Below are 24,659 nucleotides of genomic sequence, written 5' to 3' on the forward strand. Positions count from 1 at the left end.
ATTTAAAAACTTATAAATAACATAACCTACTAAACACACCCTAAACACATCGACTAGTAATACCATAATAACTTTGAAAATCTCTCTTCATACATGATTTCTACTAAGAACCTCTATAAACAGCATAGAACATCCCCCTCCTTTTAGAACATTTTGGAGAAGAAAAAAAGTCGAAATAAAAAAAAAATCTCAAGAAACACCAGGCAAATGCAACAAGAAACCAGCAATGTAAAGTAAGCAGGACCGTTCCCGAGCTCTCCTTTCCACTAATGACAGCCAACCATTCAAATGTAGGGACCTTTATGGACCCACAGATTGAGGCCAAACTATCAGGGTTCCTTGAATCCATAAAAGCCTCGGGGAGGTGGCACCATCCCCTTCCCCAGGAACAACTAGCAGACTGCGGTGCAGTCAGAAAAAAGTGGCACATGCACAATTGTGCGCACGCCACTATAATTAAACTCAACAACAACAACAAGAACCTATTACTAGTTATCATTTTCCGAAACTATATTTAATATTGGGAAGAACATTTTTTCAGAAGCATTCATGTAACTGACTTTTATTTGCTACTGTGGTTCATTCATCACTAAAACCAGCAAATGAAGCCTTAATTTTAAAGTATTTACTCATTAGTGAAAAGTGTATTTACATATTAGGTAACTAGCAAATCGTAAATATGATGAGAATAATCAACCCCACACAAGGTCTTTGACAAGGCCTATTCCCCTCATAAAATATATATTTTTATCTATGCATGTATGTATTAATGTATGTATGTAAGTATATTTGTATGTATGTATGTATGTCTGTATGTATGTATGTATGTATGTATGTATGTTTGTATGCATGCATATATGTGTATGACGACAATGACTAATTTTTTGTTTGTTGCACTCTCTGTTCAAGTAGGTGGGTTTTAATTGCAGGCATATTTAGTTTACACCATAAGTAAATATTAAAGCAATGATTCATGGAAATGCTATAGAAACCGATCTTAGTCGTGTAAGACTGCATGAGCTTTTAAAAGTATATAGTTCAATAGTAGTTAATAATGTCATGTTAGTCCATTATATGTCTTGAACGACCCTTCTACCAATTATGTAGGCGACACTAAGCCAAGGTAACTCTTGAATATACTTTAACAGAATTTGATAATTCATCGATTTTGAATAAATTTTCATAAAATGTATTTGGTACATAGTTCAGGTAACTTGTTAGATATCAATCCACATAACACCATATTTCTTGGAGCCTCAGAGTGTATAAAGCATACCATAGCGGCCTCTACGAAAATCACAACGACAGCCAATGAAGTAAAAAGAAACATCAACATTATTTAATGGCACTCATGTCATTATGATGCGACTGTTATAGAACTTAAATAAATAAATAAATAAATAAATAAATAAATAAATAAATAAATAAATATATATATATATATATATATATATATATATATATATATATATATATATATATACACACACACACACACACATATATATATATATATATATATATATATATATATATATATATATATATATATATATATATATATATATATATACACATATATATATCAACCTTTTTATGAAGTCTTCACAAATACATGTTCCATTAGAAAACTGAACAATGCTGAAATTAAATATATATTTATAATTCCTTTGGGAAACACTCATTGTGGTTAAACAAATGTGAGCTACTACTCAGGGCTGTAACTATTTCAACTTATACACCTGCTTATATTGATGATATTAATTTTATTGTTGCTCTTCTTCTATTTCTTCTGTTTCTTCTTCTTCTTACTATTATTATTATTAGTATTAGTAGTAGTAATATTTGCAGTATTTTTGTTTATTTCTTTAGTAAGTGCGAGCTCGTGTGGCGCAGGTTTGTGCATCGAAGATGAAACTAGTGGACACTGCTACCAAATAGAAGATAGTTGGGTTACATGGTCCCAGGCATCCAACATCTGCAAGGGCGTTGGTAGCAATTTGGCTATCATCGAATCGTCTGAGGAACAAACGTTTATAGCAGGTGAAAGATACAATTTATCCAAACTATTACTTTGTTCATTTGTCTCTAAGTCACAATAGCTCAGATCTATTTGGCTGATATACTCAGTTTATCTTTTGAAAATATGTAGTTGATTTGTTGCTTTAATTTGGATGTAACGGCGTACGAAGCACTGCAAAGCTGTATAACAGCACTCAAAAGGTTACGGGATAAGGTAGTATGTATCGAAAAGATTTATTGACAACGAGAAATACACACAACGATAACATGGTGAAACTATTTGTAGGTTCCCTATCAACGGAGGATACAAATGGTGAATCTAGGATAAATAGGTAAATTAGGGTGATTAACATTACAAATGTTGGTTGAACATATTTAAGGGAAAGATGATTACACTCATGCATTATGTTAGAGCAAATTTTAGCTTCCAACAAGGAATTTAAAAAAGAAGACACATTTAATATATCAGCAAGTTCCTTCATGTGCTGTACATGTTAGCAATTATAGTAACGAACGTATTTACCTTGGAGATCCACATACTATATCAAACATTGAAAAGGATTCATTTGAGGAAATTTGAATTGTTGCCCTTTGATATGTGGGAGTGGGTTAGATAAGTATGACCATTTCTAATTATTGCAATGACTACCTCATGTTAACCATTGGTTATGTAGGAAAGAGCCCATTTTAGTTTGATCACATGGAGCATGGTATTGCCACCTTCATTCCAAGATGCTTGCCATTTACTAAATAAGAATCAGCCGATACCAGGTTTAAAAGCTGATTATGACATTTCAGTTCGGATGGTTGTAGATATAGGGCGGCACATATGTATAAGTAAAGCCTTAATTATATAAACAATGCTTTACTGACTCTCGCAACAATGAATATTACAAGCATTCAATCATTGAAACGATACAATTAAGGAAAGATAATCTATATCAAGAAGGTATGCAGAACGTTTGGATAATGATTCATGCTTAGTTTTATCATTCATCCTTTTCTTGTCGCGTGGACACAGTTTTCTTGCAGTTTTATACTCCAAATAAATGTGTTCATCCTAATATATTAAAGCTAGAGAAAAGTTGTATTTTGTCTTAATCCACTGAGTTGGTTATTCTCCAACAAATATGATGAATGATCTTATAAGAACATTACAACATGTATACACACATCAATTGAATTTATCGCAATATCTTGCAGTTCAAGCAACACAGTGTGTGTGTGCAAAAACCAGATTTTAATATAGAATTTTTTTTTCTCTCAATGAAATGTCATTTTTTACGCAAAAGTGCTTTTCTAAAATGAGCTTTACTTTTTATATTTTTTAACTCTTAGAACATGCTGATTTTATTAATAGATAACTGCCCAAGTCTTTGAAAAAATGCATTCACATTGCAGACCAAATTCAGAAAAGAAAGTTTACAGCACTTGGATTATGGATCGGATCAGAAAAGGTTCATCCTGAGGAGGAACGTACCTGGGTTAATGGAGAGAAATTCTCCTATGTGAACTGGGAAGAAGGTATACATGTCTGTTGATGTTTCTTAACATTGAATTATTTTAGCATCTTTGTTTATATTTACTTAATATAATGCTATTTTATATGTCCGCAAGGGTTAGAAAATTGACAACTTTGAATGTTAAAAATATTTATAATATTGCAAAATTTATTTACATTAGTAAAATACATGTCGGGAGCAGGCACAGTAGCAACAATTTTGAAAAAATATATTAGGTTAAACAAAGTGTTTGTATGGTCAGTTTTTCAAATCATGGCCTGAAGATGAAAACTGGCATGATATATGTAGTGCATTATACAATGACGAGCTTGAATAAATAATAAACCCAATTTCATTTGTTCTTGACTGAATAAATATACACTTTAAAATTATCACAAGCGCAATTGGGGTATTTATAAATACTGTAATTAAGAAGACACCATGTTACTTAATTTAAATTATACATCAAAGCAACATAAGTATTATTTACTAGTGTACAGTAATTCCCAGAATGCACACAAGACCGTGTGAATTATTATTTGCAGTTTTGAATTTTGCATATCTTTTAAAACTTAAAACAAGGTCAGCCTGATAATCCTCCAGCCGACGAGAACTGTGCAGTAATATATACCGATGACGGTACTTGGCGCGACTACAAATGTACATATCTGCATGGATACATCTGCGAGAATACATGTACGTACAAGTTTTACATTATATCTCATCTTGTGAAGCCATCCGTTTCGAATTTATGTCATTATTTTTTTGTTTAATTAAAAACAAAATTATTTACTAGCTCTTCCATCAAACGCACAGTATTAAAATGTCATGACGTGTCATCATCGTGTAAGAGAAATTAATAAACCTTCTGGAGCTTCATCTTGACGTTTTAGAGATAATTTTGTTTTAAAACCATTGCAGAAGTGAACAGAAATTACAAGTGTACACTTTGCAGAGATATATATTTTGGAGACTTACATATACAACATTTTTCTCTTCAAAAAAATACAATGGCTCTTGCAAGCAAATGGTGTGCAAGGAACTTAGCAACCGAATTGCTTGTTTGTAATGTCAGACTATATCGTGAAAGGAGTGTCGATGAATATTTTGTCCTAAATTATTGAATATCACCGAATTAGTTAGCAACCATGTGTACTACAATGTCGACTAATTTAATGAGTGGGAAGTGGACACGAAGAAGAGTTATTTAACTTTGAATTTTTGTTTCGAACATGATTCTGATTCTAAAGAATTCACCATACATGTTTACATAGGATTTGCTTCGAATAAGGATTGTAATTGGAGAATGCAGAATTGCCCACTGGTCTATTCATTTCGGAAAGTACAACGACTAGGCAAATGCAATGATTTTGCGCATTGACCTAAGCAGCTGAATTGTTTGGTCAGGAATCACGTTATTGAATATCATAAAGCATGTTATCTTCCTAATTTGTATTTATTGGCTTTGGTCAATTTTATGTGAAGACTGTTGATAGCTTTTCATAGATTGCGAAATATGGTTTAATTATAATTTATTTGCGAATTTACTTTTATTAAAACAAACACTCTTGATACGTCAAATAAACGTTTCGTTAATACATTATTCATGTATAAATCGAAACATTACAAATAATTGAGATGATTGACTTCGTTGTCGTCATTCAGCATTGTCACTTCCTGTGAACTGGTGAGGTAACGACATGTAAGTATGGCACACTACAAAATAAACAGTGAATTTGCCTACTTTTATATTATACGTATGCAAACTTTTATACTTTCTATACGTATCAGTTAAATTGGCGCATTATATCAGCTTATACGTTATGGGGACATATAGATGTCCTGCACAATTGACTGTCAATGGTTTTGGAGGGCCAAATGGGATGTTCGCAAACCAGCCAGAGTAGAAAAATGGGATTAACAATGTCAAGGTTCGTTAGACCAGAGTATCAACGGCGCAAAACGGTGCTTAATTCTGAATATGAAACAAACTTCTCAAGTTTATGAATTACTCCGTCTTCGGAAAGACGATACAAATCTGATCAGGATTTTAAGTGATTGAGAGCAAGGAAGGAACAGTGCGCAAAGATTAGAGACATAGCATTTCATTGATAGAAAATCTTTGACCACATACCCACTGAGGGCATTTTTCAAAGTCAACATAAAGCTTAAGCGCCCCATCAATACGGAACGGGCAATACTTGACTTGACCAAACAGCCTTTGCATATCTTCTACTGCAATGAGATGAAAGGCATATGGAGTGCTTGCGTAATATATTGACACTGATAATCTGCCTCAGAGCATTGCGGCTGTCGATGTGGAAGACAATATTATCGAATACGTTCACCTATGTGACATAAGCGACGAGCAGGACCCACTCTACAAAACGACGAACATAAAAGGACATCAGCAATGTTTAGTATAAGTGTTAGAGAAAGCCCGTCGCCATGTTCGTCAGTCCTCAGCCGCATGAAGTATTCTATATCTGCATCAATAAGAAAATCTTTAGTACCTTGGACACGTTTGGTTTATTATCCTGGATGGTATCATGACGCCGGAAAAGTGCCACAATAACACACGACAAGAGTAACAATCCCGAGCGGAAGATAACCTCAAAGAGCTCTTAACTCGATACGAATACCATTGTAGGGATACATGTGTGCCTTTGTTCGCACTCCATTCTGCTGCTCTTCATATATATATATATATATATATATATATATATATATATATATATATATATATATATATATATATATATATATATATATATATATATATATATATATATATATATATATATATATATATATATATTTCCAATAAACTGACAACGAACAGCGGGAAACTAATATCTAACTAGCCTTAACGATCTCGACTCTGTAATGAATATTTTTCAAAGGCAAATACAAAATATACATATGATAAACAAATGCAACAGGAAAACAGTTATGTTTGCAGAACTTTACATGGCTGTTTCTACAGGAAGTAAACCTTTAAATTGAATAGGCTTCAACTAGCTTTTTTTCAACTTGTTGCGGATACTGGATATTTTTTTATTGACCTAAAAATTTAGTGGAATATCTTGAGCGACCACAAATGGTCTTTGGCGCTGTATTGTCTGCTTTACTGTTCTCCTGGCGGATATATTTACCTCACCAGTGTGTCTGGCTACATGATTTGATTATATAGACAAATCGGTATCGTTACTGATTCTAGAAAACATCGGTTATGCGCATCTTGCTGCTCATGCAGACGTAGCATATATGTTATGCATTTGTCTCGTGCTTCATCTTTTAGTAACGCCACACTAGCTAGCTAACATAATCTACTCATTGCAAGCCACTCTTATAGTCTCCCTCTTCGTAAGCAAAACATATTGTTCATTATTTTACCTTAATAGCCACTCGGCCTGCGTACCGATGAAATTGCAAGCCTCACTTCGCCTTGAGTCCCTAGGTATCTGACCTTGAATTGCGACTCTGCGCCCATGTTCTTATATCAACGGATGAACCTGTATCCTCTCTGGTGTCCTTATAGCTGTACTTTACAGAACTCAATTAATCAAGACATTTTAATTATTTTACAGTGAGCGGATAAGTTGGGAATCGATTCCTATGTAACCTCATTTGAACTAGATGTTAGATAATGAACAGGATCATTAATCTTTACAAAGGTATCTTTGTAACTATACAGTTTTCAAACTGTTTCAAGGAAGACCCAGTTAAGCTTCTTTATTTTTCCTTGTGAAATAACAATATATTTAATGTTTCCAAGGGTAGTTGGAAAGTAGACGATTGTATTGTCATCAGTGACCTTTTTACCGTAATTTAAATCATAGAAGCAGAAAACACCCTTTCAAACCAATATACGTACACTTACCAGTTCCCCATAAAATATTGCATCTGCATTTGGTGTTTTCCGGTTATATAGATACAAATCATCCATGTTATTATTCACAATACCATTTCGTTTTCTATCATTTATGTTACATTTATGAACTCTTCAAGTAGAACTACAGGGTTAGGTAGCTGCTTATTGAGGTTTTCCGATTCATATGGTTTTATGTCTGTGTTTGGATTTTCAGCGGAAAGCCTTAAAGTGATTTATATGCAAAGTAACAGGATATGCACCTGCTTTCAAGCAACCGGTCGGACATAATATCGAAATCGCAAAATGCTGGAGATTTTTTTGTGATGTGCAGTCACACTGCTCAATAGCCGACTTCAATAATAGTGTTTTACTTCGTTTGTTCCAAAATGAGTGCATCTGTTTCCAATTAGCATATGACAGTCACAAATGCAGCTCGTGGAAGTCAGTCAACGATGATGTATCTTTGTATTACAACCCTCATGACAATCTTTGGCACGTTGATATATGCTAACATAAAAGGTGTCATTTTAAATATTTCAACATTATAATGTATCTAGATGACATTTTGAAATGTATCAATAAGTATTATAATCTAATAGCACAATTAAAATAATGCACAATACAACGAAACTCTAGAACATTGACATATGCCGAGAACAGAAACTACGATGCGGTTTGTGTGTGCTTACGAAAATGCCCAAGATAACGAACTACTTAGCGACCTTGTTAAATATATTACAAAACAATACTCCCGAAGTAGAAAAATAAAAGGCAAAATAATATTGCAAGTTCATTCTGCGACAATACCGTGAGTATGTTTGTTCGATGTGAGTGAATGATGTATATAAAACTCAGTATTTTTACGTGACGTGAAGTTTTTCATCCACGAAAATAAATCTATCTGTTTTTTAATCAGTGCAAGCAAATGTTCTTTTTCATGCTGTCGTAATTGTCTATCAAAATGTATGTCAGATTGGTGTAGCAGACTTCACAACATCAGCTGTTAGCCGTTTATGTTTTCTTGGGTTAAGGTAAGGTATAAAACCGCATAAAACATAATTAGTTTGTTTTTTTTTAAATTGAAGAATAAGTATTTGCCTCTCACCGGTTTGAAATTGATTCGTCTGTGAGCAAGGCGGTGGTATCTAGAAGTAGACCATGCCATATATCATATCCATTATCGAAATGCAGTGTATCCAAATGATGCCGTAACTATCACCAGCTGGAACCAACTATCACTGAATGTTTCAGCCTTTATTCAGGAACACCTCCCTTATAGGGTGGAAGGGGGAAATGACAATGATGATCAGTCTCTATATGTTGGTAGTAGGTAGCCAGCTCTTATCCGTGCGTTGTATCCATAGCCAGCATCAATGCTCTATTCAACAGCTTTGTCTATTGCATGAACCTTCACTTTTCAGTTGTTATCTGTTATCCCTAGAGAATGAACAAGTTCCAGACCGATTGAGCAGGAAACCTACAACTTCTCACCTCTAAGGCAAAACCTATTTACTATATCCTTTCTCTTAAATGTCTCCAGCTGTGCTATATACTTTCCAAGTGTCTTTAATGAGACTCGTCACACTTCTCCTCCCAATATACATCCAACTTGATAGCCACCAGCATCTGTAATGACTCTAAGAAACTCTAGACGTACAGACGTATGGACAATAAAGAAAAACACAATTGTTTCTGACATCCACACTTGAGTCCTAATTATGTGTCATTGGTGATTCCCATCCTCTGTGGCAATGTTTTACTGGTTCTTTCCTCTTTGACAGATTGGATAAATCTTGTCCTGGTGATTTATGCTGGTCTTTTCTTCTTTCTTTCCCTCTTCAGAGGACCTTGTCATGTCTTCTTTAGACTCGGATTTATATTAGTGACTTATGGTATGTTGATATGACGCAAAGAGGATATTCGGGATTTGTGTTGACTCCCCATCGGTGCATTTTGTGTGACTGCAGAATGCCATACACTAGTCTCGCCGCATGGGATAGTATTGCAATTGCAATGCTGTCAATGCCCATCATGCCAGAATATGTGAAACAGTGGTGACTGTTAATTCATCCATGAATCTCCCATTGGCTCATTGTGTGTTTTCTCTATATTATCCCTTTCTGTTGCTTTGAGTATGCGTTTAAAGCTCACGTGAAACAGAATACCAGAGATGGTACAACTTGCAAAGATCCCTCGTTTCAGAGTGAACTATGATGTGACGACATTTGTTCTGTAAAATGTAACATTATATTTCTCTTATAATTTGTGATTGACTCTGACACATTCTCTGGTTTATGGTAATGGTGGTCAAGAGCTGATTCAACCAGTTTACGTGCTATTCAACTATATGTATTGATACGATAAAACCATACAATTGTCAAATTCCAACCTGAATCCCGCCGTATTTGATTTGCTGAAGTTTGGTACATCTGTGCTTAATACACCCACTAAAGTCTGAGACTAATCCGGTCTACACTGATTTATCGTTATTGTTCTTACTGATCATGTACATGGTTAATCGTTCTTCTACGACAGACAAGAATATATGTTATCCTACGCTACGTAACTATATCCTGAAAGATTAATATCTTTGGAGTTTTTTATAATGGTTCAGAGCATCCCAGTGTCCTGGCAACAATTAAGGATCCTCGTTTCGTTTTCCACCTTATACCTCTCATCAGTCCGCACATGTATCAATGTAACTTAGGACAAACTTTGTACACTTTGGACAGGACTAACTCTAGCCCCCACTGCAACTTCACTTACATATTTCCAGGTAAAAACTCCCTTTTATGTCGTACAAGATATTAATTCAACATATAGGATCCTTGGACACTCTGTCGGTTCATCTTATCTCTAGTGTAGAATGTAATTGTTTCTAGAACTCTTCTGGTTGAAATCTGCTACACTACATATGGCCTGACGGATCTTCTCCCAAAAGAGGCAAATAACGTTTCTAGGATTGCGATAAAGACCGCTCCCTTGCCCGGCTCTTTTCTCCTACTCATGCGCAGCTCTTCGCCATTCGTAACATTAATCAACCTTTCTCTCAGTACCTCACTCAATTTTCGCGGTCCCCGCCTTATATACATATACAGCGTCCATAACCTTGTATTTATAATCACCAGAGTTCTGTCAGGATCTTGTTTAATTTGACCTGTTGTCTATTGGGGCATGTGCTATGGATAACAAGCCTCTCCATTATGATGTAAAAGCTATCGTAGAAAGGAATTAGGTCACCCTTCCTGTAATGTTATTTGTTATTTAAGACTAACTGTAGAAGGCGTTCTATAGTATTTATTATATACAAGACATCAATACAGCTTGGAAGGGGAGCAAAGTCTGCCCTGAGTGTATATTTCCCATGGAACTTAAACCCTAGTGAATGTATAACATAAACCAGCTGTTGGTGTGTATCAGTTCTAGTCCAGTGTGGAATGTCTGATTACTTTTACTGTCAAGTGATATTTCAAAGCTAATTAGATTAAGGCTTACACTACACTTCCCACATTCTCCTGCAGATCTGCATTTAGGATGTTCTCCGATCATTCTCAAACTTCTCCCATGCATTTTATTGTCAATCTTTCGACCCCCTTCTTTCTCCCACCTACGTCTGTGAATTTATTGCTGCTGATCTTGGAGTTCAATGACGAGGTGTCATAGCTAGAAACAATAGGTGCTCACTCGTCGCATGGTGCGAAGAGTGAGTTAGACTCTCTTCAGTCCTAACGATAATGTACTGAGTATGCATCGCATCCACTCGGACCGCTTGAGTACCTGAAGGTAAATTGCTGCGTAGATAACTTCGAAAATGCGTATTGAAACGGTTTATTTTATGCTAGGTTGTGGAGTATTGGATTTACAAGAGAAATAATTTCATAAATTGCTAGAGTGAAATACGTGACATATGTTATGACCACCGTGTCGAAAACATTATGTTTTGCACAACTACACACCTACTACACGAAAAGACAAGGAACAACCTAATAGCCTACCGAGAGATGAAGGCTCGAAACCATGGACTGAACGGCAAATAAACATGCAGTTGAATGGAAAGTGACAGGCTTGGTAGTGGAGTCTTGATGACATTATTGAAAACTATACAATACTTTAGGGGTATGAAAATATACCAGAAGCTTGAACAAATATGATGCAACTCTTAGAATATGATTCGATAAGACCATGAAAGATGTCACACAGCGTTTTTATTTATTCAGGATTAAACGTAGTAACTTTAATGTGTATTGTTTATAACGTAGAACTGTAGAAAGAATTTGGACATAGAAAGCAAGGCCACGTTTTCGACAATCCAATATTAATATAGTCTTGTCTGCGAAAAGATTATGTGCTTCATATTTCTTTTAAACCTTATATATGCCCATGTGAAAAACTATATAAGGGATCTGGGTGTAGAATAAAAACAATTCTGAGAATACATGTTCGCCACTACTTGCAAATAAAACTGGACTGACTTTTAGTCATTATATGTGATTAGAGAGGTCACATAAGGAATATATAACGATAAGAGACCATACTGTCTCAAAGTATAAGTGGACTGGATATAAAATAGCATGCGAACTCGAAAGACTATATCGGCATTAGCATTCGTTTTCATTCATATAATTAATCCTTACCAAGTGGTAGTAATAACATTTGAGAAATTTGATTTAACTGCCACAATTAATTACTACTACTGCTACTGCTGCTACTACTACTACTCAGAAAGTGATGGTTCATTCGACATATACATCAGATACTACAACTAGATCCTCACTTTTAAAGTTTGCGCTGTTAAGGAAAAGTTCAGACTCAGTGTTCAAGTTTGTGATGTTTCCCTTGGGGTTTTGCAACGTGATAAAGCTATTTGTCAGCAAGTAACTGACCAAAGATGCACTGCGACTGAGTGAGAAAAAACAAATGGTAAGTGTAACATGGTGTAAATTCCAAAAGGAATAATTTCACAATTTTGGTATATAGTTCAGTTTCACGTTCATTTTGGTGATTGTTGTCGTGAAACTTCATATGAGCTAATTTGAGCAAACTAAAAGCGAAGTAACTCAAACATATATAAAATGTATAAAACAATACAAATTCGTCGATTTTAAAAAAAGTTGAATTTTATGAAGATGGATATTTCGTACACAGTGTGAAAAGATGGTACATGTGTCGTTGATCATTATCGTTTTTAGATGGGCCTCAGAATTGATAAAATTAAACAAATAAGTTCTTCACACATCACCATCATGTACTAGCATTGCCGTTTTTTCTCACATTGTCCAAATAGGCATTGGCTGGTGACACAAAACATGTGTGCGAATTCTGCGTTTCTGTAGTTTCACTTTCAACTGCACGTTAACTAAACCCATGCTGCATGCATTGAATTGAAACAAATATTAACCTACCATGTGTATTATGCACTTACCCTGTCTTATATCGATAATACCTACATATGTTTATTTACGTATCTTTGCTTACACAGTTATCATTATCATAATTATCATAGTATCATTAGTAATATAATTATTATTATTACTATTATTCGTTTATATATTATTATATTATTATTATTATTATTATTATTATTATTATTATTATTATTATTTAGTAAATTTGAGCAGATATGCAGCCAGTTCGTACATCAAAGATAACAATACAGGCCATTACTACAAATTCGACAGTGCACTGTTGACATGGACAAACGCATTTGACATCTGCAGGGAAGACGGTGGCATGCTGATCGTCATTGAAACAGCTGAGGAGCAGAAGTTTATACAAGGTACATATTTCATCGTAATTAGTTTTCCTCTTAGTCTTTATACCACATTATGTCATATCTCTCTCACTATCTCTCTCTCTCTCTCTCTCTCTCTCTCTCTCTCTCTCTCTCTCTCTCTCTCTCTCTATATATATATATATATATATATATATATATATATATATATATATATATATATATATATATTAGAAGAGGATATAAAAGAGGTGGAGTATTCAGAATAAGTAACCTTAACTATCAATCCAACATAAATTAAATGCAAAACGTTTCATTAACCCTCGGAATTGCTTTTCCAGGTCACCGATATTTGTAGGTGTATAATGAAGGAATGGGATATATTATGTTATTTACTGTATTGAACGGCTTCGTATTAAAATATATTCAATGATATGTCTCCATCATATAAGGTTTGGTGAGATCATTTTCGCACAGTCTTAAACTCTTAATTTATAATCTAAAATGGATTATGAAACTCAAAGCATCATTTAATTTATATCTTTCATTGATCAAACAGGACACTAAATTGAATATACTTTATCGGATAGTTTCAAGGACAGACATATAATTTACATAATGGGCACCAATTATAGCATTAGCAATTGAATTGATACAAGCCCTAGGACAATCAAGTAACGCCATTTGTAAACAATAAACATTTGTGTGCTGGGGCTCATAATTCCTCAGTAGAATGTTATTTTATCTGCATGCATATTGTCCAAATGTCTAATACAGAATATAATAATCTTTCTATCTAAAGTATGACCTAAAGCTTTGAAAAAAATTAATTTGCCTTGCAGGCATAGTGTCGAAGATAAAGTCTACATTGTGGATAGGTTCAGAAAAGTTGCATCCGGAACATAAACGTACATGGGCTAACGGAAAGCAATTCACATATGTCAACTGGGCAAAAGGTATATACATATTGTAACGCTATTTATTGAAGTTTCTTTCAAGTCATGCATTGGATCATGGCGGTCACATTTCCTTAATATAATGCTATTGTAAATGCCTGGATCTTGTTTAAGCACAGTGGTCCTGTAGATGGAGGTATGTATATTATTTTCGGATAATATGTACTTTGGGATTTTATTACATTTACCCATTTTTATTCATCTGCATATGTGCAATACTTTAACAGAAAATCACGTTAGGTAGATGATTAAGTTTTTTGTAGCAAAGGAGCCATTAGTAAAAGCATTTTTCAAAATGTCATTTCTAGTATCTGAGAAAGATGCAAACAGCAACATATATGTACTAAATTGCATTTTGCAGATTTCGTTGGAAAATATATAACAAACTAAGAACACTGCTAGAGTTATTTACTTAATGACACAAACATTAAAGACAGTTCAAGCACCATTAGGATATTACTTATATTAAATGGGTGTGAAGAAACGAATTTGAAATAAAATCTTTTTCAAATAATATTTTACTGGATAAAATGATGGACAAAAAGAAACCTTGTTGTTGTTGTTGTTGTTGTTGTTGTTGATGCTGTTGTTGTTGTATGGTTTAACGCCATTTTTCAGCACACGATAGGCTAAACATGGCGGCCAGTATTAGTGGTGGAGGAAGATCCCGGGAAAACCCTGGAAAGAACAACCGACCCACGAGAAACGAAACTAAGCAATTAATAGTCTATCAAATTTGTACCTTAAGTGATGATCTCAAAAACTGTTGTATGTATATTTTACTTTCAAAAGAAGCATTCATATTGCAAAATAATATTTTATACAAAATGTTAATATTAAAATGCCACTGTTTTACGCAGATTTAGTCATGTATAAATTCTATAAATGTACGAGTACTTTTAATTGTATGGAGGTCCCAATAGCACCGGAAGAGAGACTGTCATCTTTGTTTGCAGTTTTGTACTTTGTACATTATCTTTAACGATTCGTTTTACTAATTCAAGGTGAGCCTGGCAATACTGCTTACATCGAGAACTGTGCGGAAGTTGTTACTTCTAATAAAATGTGGAACGACTACGATTGTTCAAAACTCAGAGGGTATATCTGTGAGAAAACACGTACGTACACAATTAATCAGAGAAATAATCTCAGCATCACTTTGATAGAAATGTCATATTTTGCTATTTTTTAAAAATATTTTACAACAATATTTTTGGATCAATGAGGGTTTCATCGTCGTTATGTTCATTATACATGTATGATAAACATATTTTTTAGAGCAGCTTAAATATTGTGCCTGAAGAATCCATCTTAGCAATAACTTTCAAATATTCGCAGTAGCGGCTCCAACTGAGCGCCCAATTTCTGCATTGCGGAAAGCAATGCTTTGCAATACAAGTCCTTGCCTAACACTGACCAATTCCAGACGAAGAGTAGAGAAAGACAACAACAACGGTTTTATTCGATTCAGCCCTTGCAAGTTATGTTAACTGTCCTGTGTGTAGGCATACTGTTGTTAAAGTGCTGCGGTCAGCCTATCTTTCACCAACACCACGCTCTTGTTGATTTTACCTTGTTAGTTAGAATGTGCACTTGATAGTATATAAAATGTATATCAATATTTAAGAAGAGTATTCAGCCTGACACAGCGCTGATTTGGATCTGATCAGGTGTGTCAAAAAAGCGGATTTGTCTACATTTACTAGTCGGGGTGCTGCTGATATCAGCTGGATTAGCAACACGTGCATTAAAGTACATGACTACGACGGACCAACTAAATATCTCCAGGTGATTTAAAGAAAAATATAATATTGGACACAACGTACCAACTTCGTGCCGGGTGAACTGCAGACGTTTGGCAATGTTTTGATGATGGTGTATGAACCACCACAATTTGTGACATGCACGTATATCTATCCATCTATCTATCCATCTATGTATCTATCTATCTATCTATCTATCTATATATATATATGCTTAGTATTAAAGGAAACATATCTGTTCAGGTTATGCTTATACATTTGATTTTATAGACTTGGTATCTGTAAACTGATACACACAAAGTGCCCCTAACTTGCCAATGACATACTTGATGGTCCAGAGGGTTGAACGTCCCAAAGATTTAAGGGTATCTCGTTTTGAAATTTGTAACAACTTTATGGTCAGAAACTGAGTAATAGAAATAAGCAAAACCGACATGTTTTGTATACACTAACAAAGAATTTATTTATCAAAGTTATAAATGAAAATGGAACTTACAGTATTATGAAGTGAATCCAAAATAATCCTTACAGAGGTCTATTAAAGTCGTAATTTAATGAAAATTTCCTTATAAATTCCTAAACCGGAAATGCACTGGTCCGCAAAAAACCGTGACGTTGGCAAGATGGCGTTGTCTATCATTCCTACGAATAATTTATCACAGGTCCAGATGAATGTTATGGTCTCAATAATGAGCACCATCCTTTTCTACTGAACATTCCAAACATGTGATTTTACTCTCGACTTATATCTAAGTGCAACATAAAACAAAAGGAAAACAAGCAGTGAGAATGATTCCAATCTCTGAAGAAACTGACTGTCAATTCTCTCTTTATATAAACCATCTTTTTCGACTATATGTCGCAATAGACGCAACGTGAATTATCTTACTTCTCATTTTGCGTTGAACTTTCCTATTCATGTTCCTAGACCAACGAATTAGAAGCTACTGTAATCTTCCACACACATTGAAACTCAGTCATATAGCGAGAAAGTAAGCCAAAAGAACCATTAATTCTTAGTATTAAGATTATTATTAATAACTATCAACACCTACTTAAACAAATATTTATAGAGCCTATGTTACTAACACGCTCTTGCTAGACTCAAGTCAAGAAGCAAACTTTAACTAAAGACTTTCTGCATTTTACAGCTATAAATAAAAGTTGCAAACATTAAATAAAATCATGTACCAGGAGTTACAAGAAATATAGATGTACATAACCAAATTGACATCGATCTTGCACAAGTATACTGGCTTGTTTTGCCTACCAACTGACAGTTCTGCGGTTCTCCTATTACGGTATTAAGAAACAGATTGTTTCCAGTCAGTTAGACTCTAACCGATACTATTCCTATCAGCAGTATATCGCTATTACTATATTTGCCACTGCAAAGCCTTCAAAAGTAAATCAAAAAAAGCCCATACTTTCTTGAACTTAAGAGGGTGATGTGAAAACATTGCGTGTGCAATGCCCCTAAAATAAGCCAGTATGAAAGCGAATTTAATTAATATTTCGTGATTTATTATTTGCATACCCATAAATGATTACTTTTATTGGTAAACATGCATAGTATTTTAATTATGTGTAGATCCCTCAAATACTTGCTAACCTTTTGACCAGATTAGAAATTGAATAGCTTTTGTAAAGGCGATTGTGGCTCTTGTATAAGGATAATACTTGTGCTCTGAGATATTGGTCCGGAATATTATAACCATATCTTGATTAAATGTGTTTTTCCATTGAGCATCGCTCAATAAGTGTATAATTTAATATAATATTGTACAAGAGGCACTTGCTAGATTACATAAAGAGAGAGACCTAACAAGCAAATGCAAATGCCGATCCACCCACAACATTGCAATTGTATTCACGGTCAACACTATATGTAAAGACTAAGTCAGTGTCCTTCGTTTCCAAACATTGTAGTCATGTTAACCATGTATATAATCGTGCGGCCTAATAACTTGCGATGTTAATGGGCGTGTACATAGTAGTAATGAGATACTGGTTACGTTATTTTCTTATCAGGTGACTTCCTTCTAATGCATGTGACTCTATTCCCTCAGAAATTCCTGTGGGTAACGTTCGCGCTTGTGTATGTGTTCGTCATATGAGTGTCAAGGTGGAGGGGTAGAAGGCTCTAACGTAAATACGCAAGACAAATACCTTGTGATTTCCCAATATCAGCTGTATTAATTAAGAATATGACTACAAAATTTTCGTTTCAGAAGGAGCATGCAAATTGCTGCTGTCAATATCAGGTTTCCGTCCTTGCCAAATATATTTGTGTAGCTCCTGCCTCTGGTCCTTTCATCGCCGGGCCCTTATATCCCGCTTCGTATTGTTAGAAATTAGGTGTTACGCTGAAAAATATCTGCCATGCGGACGATTCAGTTCTTTGTTGTGTTTTATATTAATTTTGAAGTTTCTCTCACAATCGTACAAAACGGTTGACTTGACTTAAACTTGCAGTTACTCATTTTAAAACAGTGTTGTTGTTTGATGCTCAATATATTGTATATTTATTTCCTGTCCAGTCAGTTCTTTACATGTGTACAATTAGGATTAAGATGCATAAGTTATACGCATCAAGCAACGTTTTGGTTCTACATACATTCATGCAAGGTCTGCATGAAAATGCCTTATTCTAGTAATTACTAAGCCTTTATATTGTAATGAAAGATAATGGTAAAACGACTCTAAACTGTAAAATAAAAACACATTAATAAATTGATTGCCGCAATGGCTGCATGTCTTATTCCAAACAAGTTCATTAACAGCTATGCTGGAATAATTTGTCCAAATCTACTGATATCAGCAACCTATCGAGAAAATTCTAGATTACCAACCTCAAGTTCACCCAGGTGGAATTTATATTTTGAGGTTGATACCTATTATCGGTAGCAGGGTGCAATGGAGACAAGAGCGCCCATTCAAAACATTGATTGCTCTGCCCTTTTATATTTACCACGAATCGGTTTAGACGGGGAAATATATAGATGAACTAACATTTCACACATACTGGCTCATTAATGAATCTTGATATGATACTGTACTAGGATGTCGCGAAACGTTGTTTGACAGTTAATCGTTTCCCATCTGGAAAAACCACAATATTACAAGTATGTCAGCTTTATTCATATCTCTAGGTATACGTATCACTACAGATGCCGCAGCTGAAGTACAGTCGGCATATGAATACATCTACATTTAATTGAGACATTTTTATTATTGTTTTGCTTTAGAAGGCGCTGTAACTGATCTCGCTTCTATCGTAGCTTTTATTTTATTAGCTTATGTGTCTATACCCTCAACGGGGTCGTCACACTCTTGTTGATTTTACCTAGTCACGTAGAAAGTGCACTTGGTATTATATAGCATGTCTAATAATATTTGCGGAAGTTACTCAGCCCAATGAGGCAATCAAGTATGATCATAATGATTATGATGAAATATCTAACATATCGATCTTTAGAATCACAGTGGGAATTATCTGTATTATGAATCGCAAATTCTGGGCACTATGGGTTTGGTCGTTACCCCGAATGTTATTGCCAGTTATAATCATATCCATGAGGAGAAAAGCTGATTACTGATTCATTTCGCCGTAACTTCGATCGATTTACAAATACCTTGACCGAGTCCTTGCCACGATAGATAAATGGTGTCTCAATTGTTCCGTCTCATATTGGCAAAGAATATTAAAACCCAAACGGACTCATTCGGCGTCTTGGATTGTGTTTGACTGTGGAACGTTCAAGCATTTGAAGTCCGCGTAGATGATACCTGGTAAATTCATCCTTCGTTGTTCGAAATATATTTTCAGAAAGTGTTTATCAGTTTTTAACATGATAGTGCTCTACGGCTCTTGGCAGCTTCCTCTATAGTAAAAGTCATATTATTCAAGTAGCTATTTGGCATAACTTAAATGCATGTAATGTCTGCATGGGCATTTCTTACACTTGTACAAACTATGCCTGCATATTATTCGCCAACAATGTGTGATCCTAACATAACTGTATACCGATTAAGGGCTGTGCAGCATTAGCAAATCAAATTATTCTGTTTGAATATATGTATTGATTGCTGAAAAAGTGGCATGCCCTTAATACATTAATAACTATGCCACTTCCTTTATGTCAGTAAACTGTACAGGTGGTTCGAGATTACCAAAATCAAGTTCATCCAAGCGTGATTAATGTGTTTACGTTGGTCTGTTGGTCATCGCTTACATCGTTAATTCAAAACATCGATTATCACGATTTTTAAATTTATTACAGCACGTAGCTGAATGCATAATTGCGTCGAAATATAACTCGATCCACGAATCGGATTATACTGGAAAAACGTCTTTCTACGCTAATATTTTTGTTTTTTGTCTGCGCGCTCGATAATATTCGCGAACAGATCAGATTGTTCGGCTAAGTTGCTTATCCTCCTTCACTCCAATACCACATCAAGATATGGCCGAGCAGTGAGAGCATCATGTAGAGATAACAAATGTGATTTACAGTCTTCACAATGGGATGTTCCGCTGCATATTAAATATTTTACATATTTACCTATATTGTGTTATGATGTCTTTGAACGGTTTATGTATATGAAAGTTTATCTAACAGTGTTATGTGTTCATAAATAATAATCTGCAAAACTGAGAAGAGTTTCCTAAAGAAGTAAGCAAGCAGTCAGATAAATCAGTAGCTTACGAATCTTCAAAATTCTTTCTTGTAGCTCCAGGAAAACCAAATACATTACAACCACAGGTCTTTGTCATAGGTGTTGCTGTGGGGTCAGCATTGGTACTTCTTGTTGGCATTATTTTACTCTACTGCTTCATACAGAGAAGGTAATGATATTAGAAATAGTCTTATGAAGCTTGCTGCTATTATAGCTGCTACTACATTGTCTTTGAAAATGTATGAATAATGTCTGGTGTTCTGGTACGGGAACCTTTGATATTTAGTTCTGATGTTAAAGTTTGAAACTAGAAGGTCTTTACTTACTGCATATCGATAATTTGATAACTTGCTCATTACAAGAATTTCTGCATCTGACATTAAGTCTAAATATTTACATATATATATGCATTTGAATGAGATTGAATCAAGCATGCTTCCATTCCTATTTAATGCTTACATTTTATTTCGATGTTTAGGTACATGTTTGAAATAACAGTTGTTAGTATTCTCTGTAATGATAAAATATATCCCTAGCTATTTGCAAACCGTGGCTGGGCACCTAGCTGGTTTATTTGGTTTATAGTTCACCAATAGTGCACAAGTGAACAGGGTATATCAGTCAGCGATGTGTATTCTCTTTATATGTTAATCGTTAATTTTGCCTCTTGAGATCTCACTTTATAAAACTTACAATTTTAGAAAGAAACACGAGGAGAAGAGAAATGAAGCCTACGAAGAAGGACACAATATAAGAATGAACAACATCGAGAACGTGTACAATCAAATTGTTAAACCACATGACTCATACTGTACCATTGATGACTTGTCAGGGCGAAAAGAAATGTGTTGAAATTAGGGACTGTAAATAATGAATGATCGGACCATAATTCCTCTATAAAGAGTGTTGTCGTGCGTAAATGTAATTCTAATTCTTAAATGCGCCATCCCAGCAAGAATGAACCCCCTCTGCCCCAAAAATCAAAAAATTGAAAAAAATTAAGCAGAAAAGAATGATGTTTAACCCATATAATGTCACGACGACATTTTAAATTACAACATTTTTCTAAATCAAACGCTTTATTGTTTTTCTTCGATAAAATGTACCTAGTTACATATATTTATAAATTATACTTTTTTAATTTGAACATTGTGATTAGAATCACAGTGTGAATAATCTGTATTGTACATGAAAAATCGAGTGATAGCTTAGCCAGCTTCGATATTTTCATTTAAAACTTAGTCCTTCATGCAGGTTACAATGATGCAAGTATTAGACGAGGAACTTTGTAGGAATTTTCTCAGTCTTTTTATTCGACAGCATGATAACCAGTTCGATTTACTTTTCATTTCTATTTTTAAGCTTACAAACCTCTGAATACCTCGAATATCTACAAAAATATCTAGGTCTATGAATTATTAAGATATAATTCGCTTCACCCATTGTATCACTGTTTGATTCTTCATTGTGTCATTGGTCTGTTTTGGAAATTATATAAACATAAAAGCATCCAGTTGAAATATAAGACAATGCATAGTGATATACGAAACTTAAAATTAAGAGAAATATGAAGCCTATTTATTCAAGTTGAAAAATTGCAAACCACATCATTAATTCAAGCATACTATACATAAAGGCAGCTGAGACTTCAAACAATCGATTTATCACTGTCAATAAGGCGTTCTGAATATTTTTCATTCGACATGTATATTTACAGTTGATATGTATTTTTGGTTTGTTTCTACAAATTGCAATGTATACAGATGCAACTGATTCTGCAATATAAAATCAATTAAAATGACTACTATACATCACCTGAGATGTTTCAAGTCTCTTGAAAAGGAATTAAGAATGACGATGTATACATTTCATATAATGTTTGTTCCTAAAATTATATGAACATGAGATTCTGTATTTATTGCAAGGGTTATTCCTTAAATTTTAACAATAGAGGAAAATCACTACTAACTCTCGAGTGTGCTTAATATAAAGGAGAGAGGGGTGTTAGAGTTCCTTAATTATATATATGCAATAACTATATGTTCCTTTGGAGAATATTGACTATTTTCCAACTTGAGGATTTACTGAGAAGGGGCACAAAATATATCTTCCATTTAATTTTAGGAGAATAAAATTTTAAAAGTGCTAAAATAAAGCATAGCACCTGGGTTGCGGCATCCAATCAATTCAGCGTGAAACACCTTAATCCACATATGCGCATTGAATACACGCTTAATGGAAATATGTTAAGAGTGGAACAGAAAAGAGACTAAACATTATCTTTTAGTGGTGTTCACAATGATAGAAACGTGGTTCAGGTGACTCAGTCTTGATATGTGAAATACATGTGGTTTTCATATGCCCTCTTAGAGAAAGCTGACGCATAGTATAATTATTTTGTCAACATGTGTAGCAGTGTAAAACAAACGAAGCCGTGTTTATCTATTTACTGCTTTTTTTACATTAGTCTGAATTTTTGTATAGTGAAAATAACAGCTAACTCAAAAAGGTTTCATAGCGTTTTGTTGCCAAAAAAGTGAGTATATTCTTTGGTGTGTATAACATACACGTCGTCTCGGCAGTCAGTTTGTGAATATATCACTAATATTAGTTTTCACTGTGTGAATGCGATGGGGGAGAATACATACGTTTGAGATATTCAAGATCACCATCACTTTGCAAACGAAAGCAATCTAATCGTTCTTGTGTTGGGTTTCTTTCACCTTCTCTAATTGTTTTGCAAACCACTAGCACGTCAATGTGTTACTTGTGTTGCGGATTGTACATACATCAAATATTTGAGAAATATTTACTGTCCTACCTTAGTCACGGATAACTTAGAAAAGACATAGCATTTGCTGATGTGTTTAAATTCTTAAACAGCGTTGTACTACAACATTGCCATACCGTTTACATGCGATTTGGAAGAGATTAAGGTGGTGCAATGAAAAAAAAAATAGTTCATTACCTGCATATTTATATTTTCGATATAATATAATTGCTTTTCTGACTACTATCGAATGTTTTAACAATTAGTTAACTCTAAAACAATTATGTCAGAAATTTTCCATCATATTCATATTGGGTCGAATTGTATTTAAGTGCAATTATGGACAAATATATGGCACATGTTGATTTTAATTGAACTGCAAAAGTAACTTGATGTGAGTGGGTGACAAATTTACAATGAAGAACTAATTAATGATGACAATGAACCTTGCCTTAACCACATAGTCACTGAACTAAATGATGTACTCGTGTAACAACACAAGTGACTGCTATGATTATAAAATCGGCTTTTTTCATTCGTAATGGTAAACTGATCATTTGTTTACACAACAAAGTTATGCAAATAACGGAAATATTAAATCTGGCTTTCATTTTTAAAACTGGTCAATATTGAATTTAAATTATTCACCTCCATTGCATGCTGGCATAATACCGTAATTGTAAAAATATTATACTATCTAGTATGACATATATATTATATATACCCATTCACCTTACTCGAATCGGCTGAGTTTTGATTGCAAAATATGTAAAGAGTTTTTTTTTTTTAAATATTAATACCTTTAATCAGTACATGTGTCCAACTGATGTACAATTTCATTTCATATGCTTTTTCTTTAAACAAGCACACACAATTATTATTGGCAACTCCTGAGATGCATTAACATACTAAGAGATTTTACATATCTTTCTCACTGTTTTAAACATCTAAATAAGTTTATCCTCTTTATAAATGTTATTTTGTATTTTATATTTATTTATATATGCAAATAAATACGCTTGACGATTGTTTAGTCTCAAAGTCATATTTGTACAATTTGAAAGCATTGCATTATTTTATCCTTTACCAGTGACGGAGACGAATGCCTCTTAATTTATTAATTAAAATCATTATAGCATTCGAATAAACATGGTAGAAGAATTTATTTTTCTTTGCCAATGGAAATGTGTTTTAATATTACTTTTGTTTTGTTTTGTATGATACGAATTACAATTTAATCACATTTGAAGCTTTTGTGGCTTATCTCAACAGCAGATATGTTTTCAATAACAATTAATTAGATAACATTTCTAAGCGTATGGATTCAATGATAAGCTATTTAAAGACTGTGTTGCTGTATG

General features: G+C 34.1%; 1 protein-coding gene across 1 annotated transcript in view; it reads left to right on the forward strand.

Moving 5' to 3' along the window:
• LOC149772062 (C-type mannose receptor 2-like) overlaps positions 1-24,326 on the forward strand; it is a 39,214-nt gene extending 14,888 nt beyond the window's left edge. The window contains exons 2-9 of the mRNA XM_089947915.1: positions 1,873-2,043; positions 3,424-3,546; positions 4,107-4,220; positions 13,004-13,174; positions 13,972-14,085; positions 15,090-15,203; positions 20,583-20,697; positions 21,230-24,326. Coding sequence (XP_089804041.1) covers positions 1,873-2,043; positions 3,424-3,546; positions 4,107-4,220; positions 13,004-13,174; positions 13,972-14,085; positions 15,090-15,203; positions 20,583-20,697; positions 21,230-21,380 — 1,073 coding nt within the window. The 3' untranslated portion in view covers positions 21,381-24,326. The remainder of the gene's footprint in view (positions 1-1,872; positions 2,044-3,423; positions 3,547-4,106; positions 4,221-13,003; positions 13,175-13,971; positions 14,086-15,089; positions 15,204-20,582; positions 20,698-21,229) is intronic.
• The last annotated feature ends 333 nt before the right edge of the window (positions 24,327-24,659 follow it).

The sequence above is a fragment of the Sinohyriopsis cumingii genome, unplaced genomic scaffold (genome assembly GCF_028554795.1).
Source record: "Sinohyriopsis cumingii isolate HCF-2022 unplaced genomic scaffold, ASM2855479v2 utg001518l, whole genome shotgun sequence".
Taxonomy (NCBI): Eukaryota; Metazoa; Mollusca; class Bivalvia; order Unionida; family Unionidae; genus Sinohyriopsis; species Sinohyriopsis cumingii.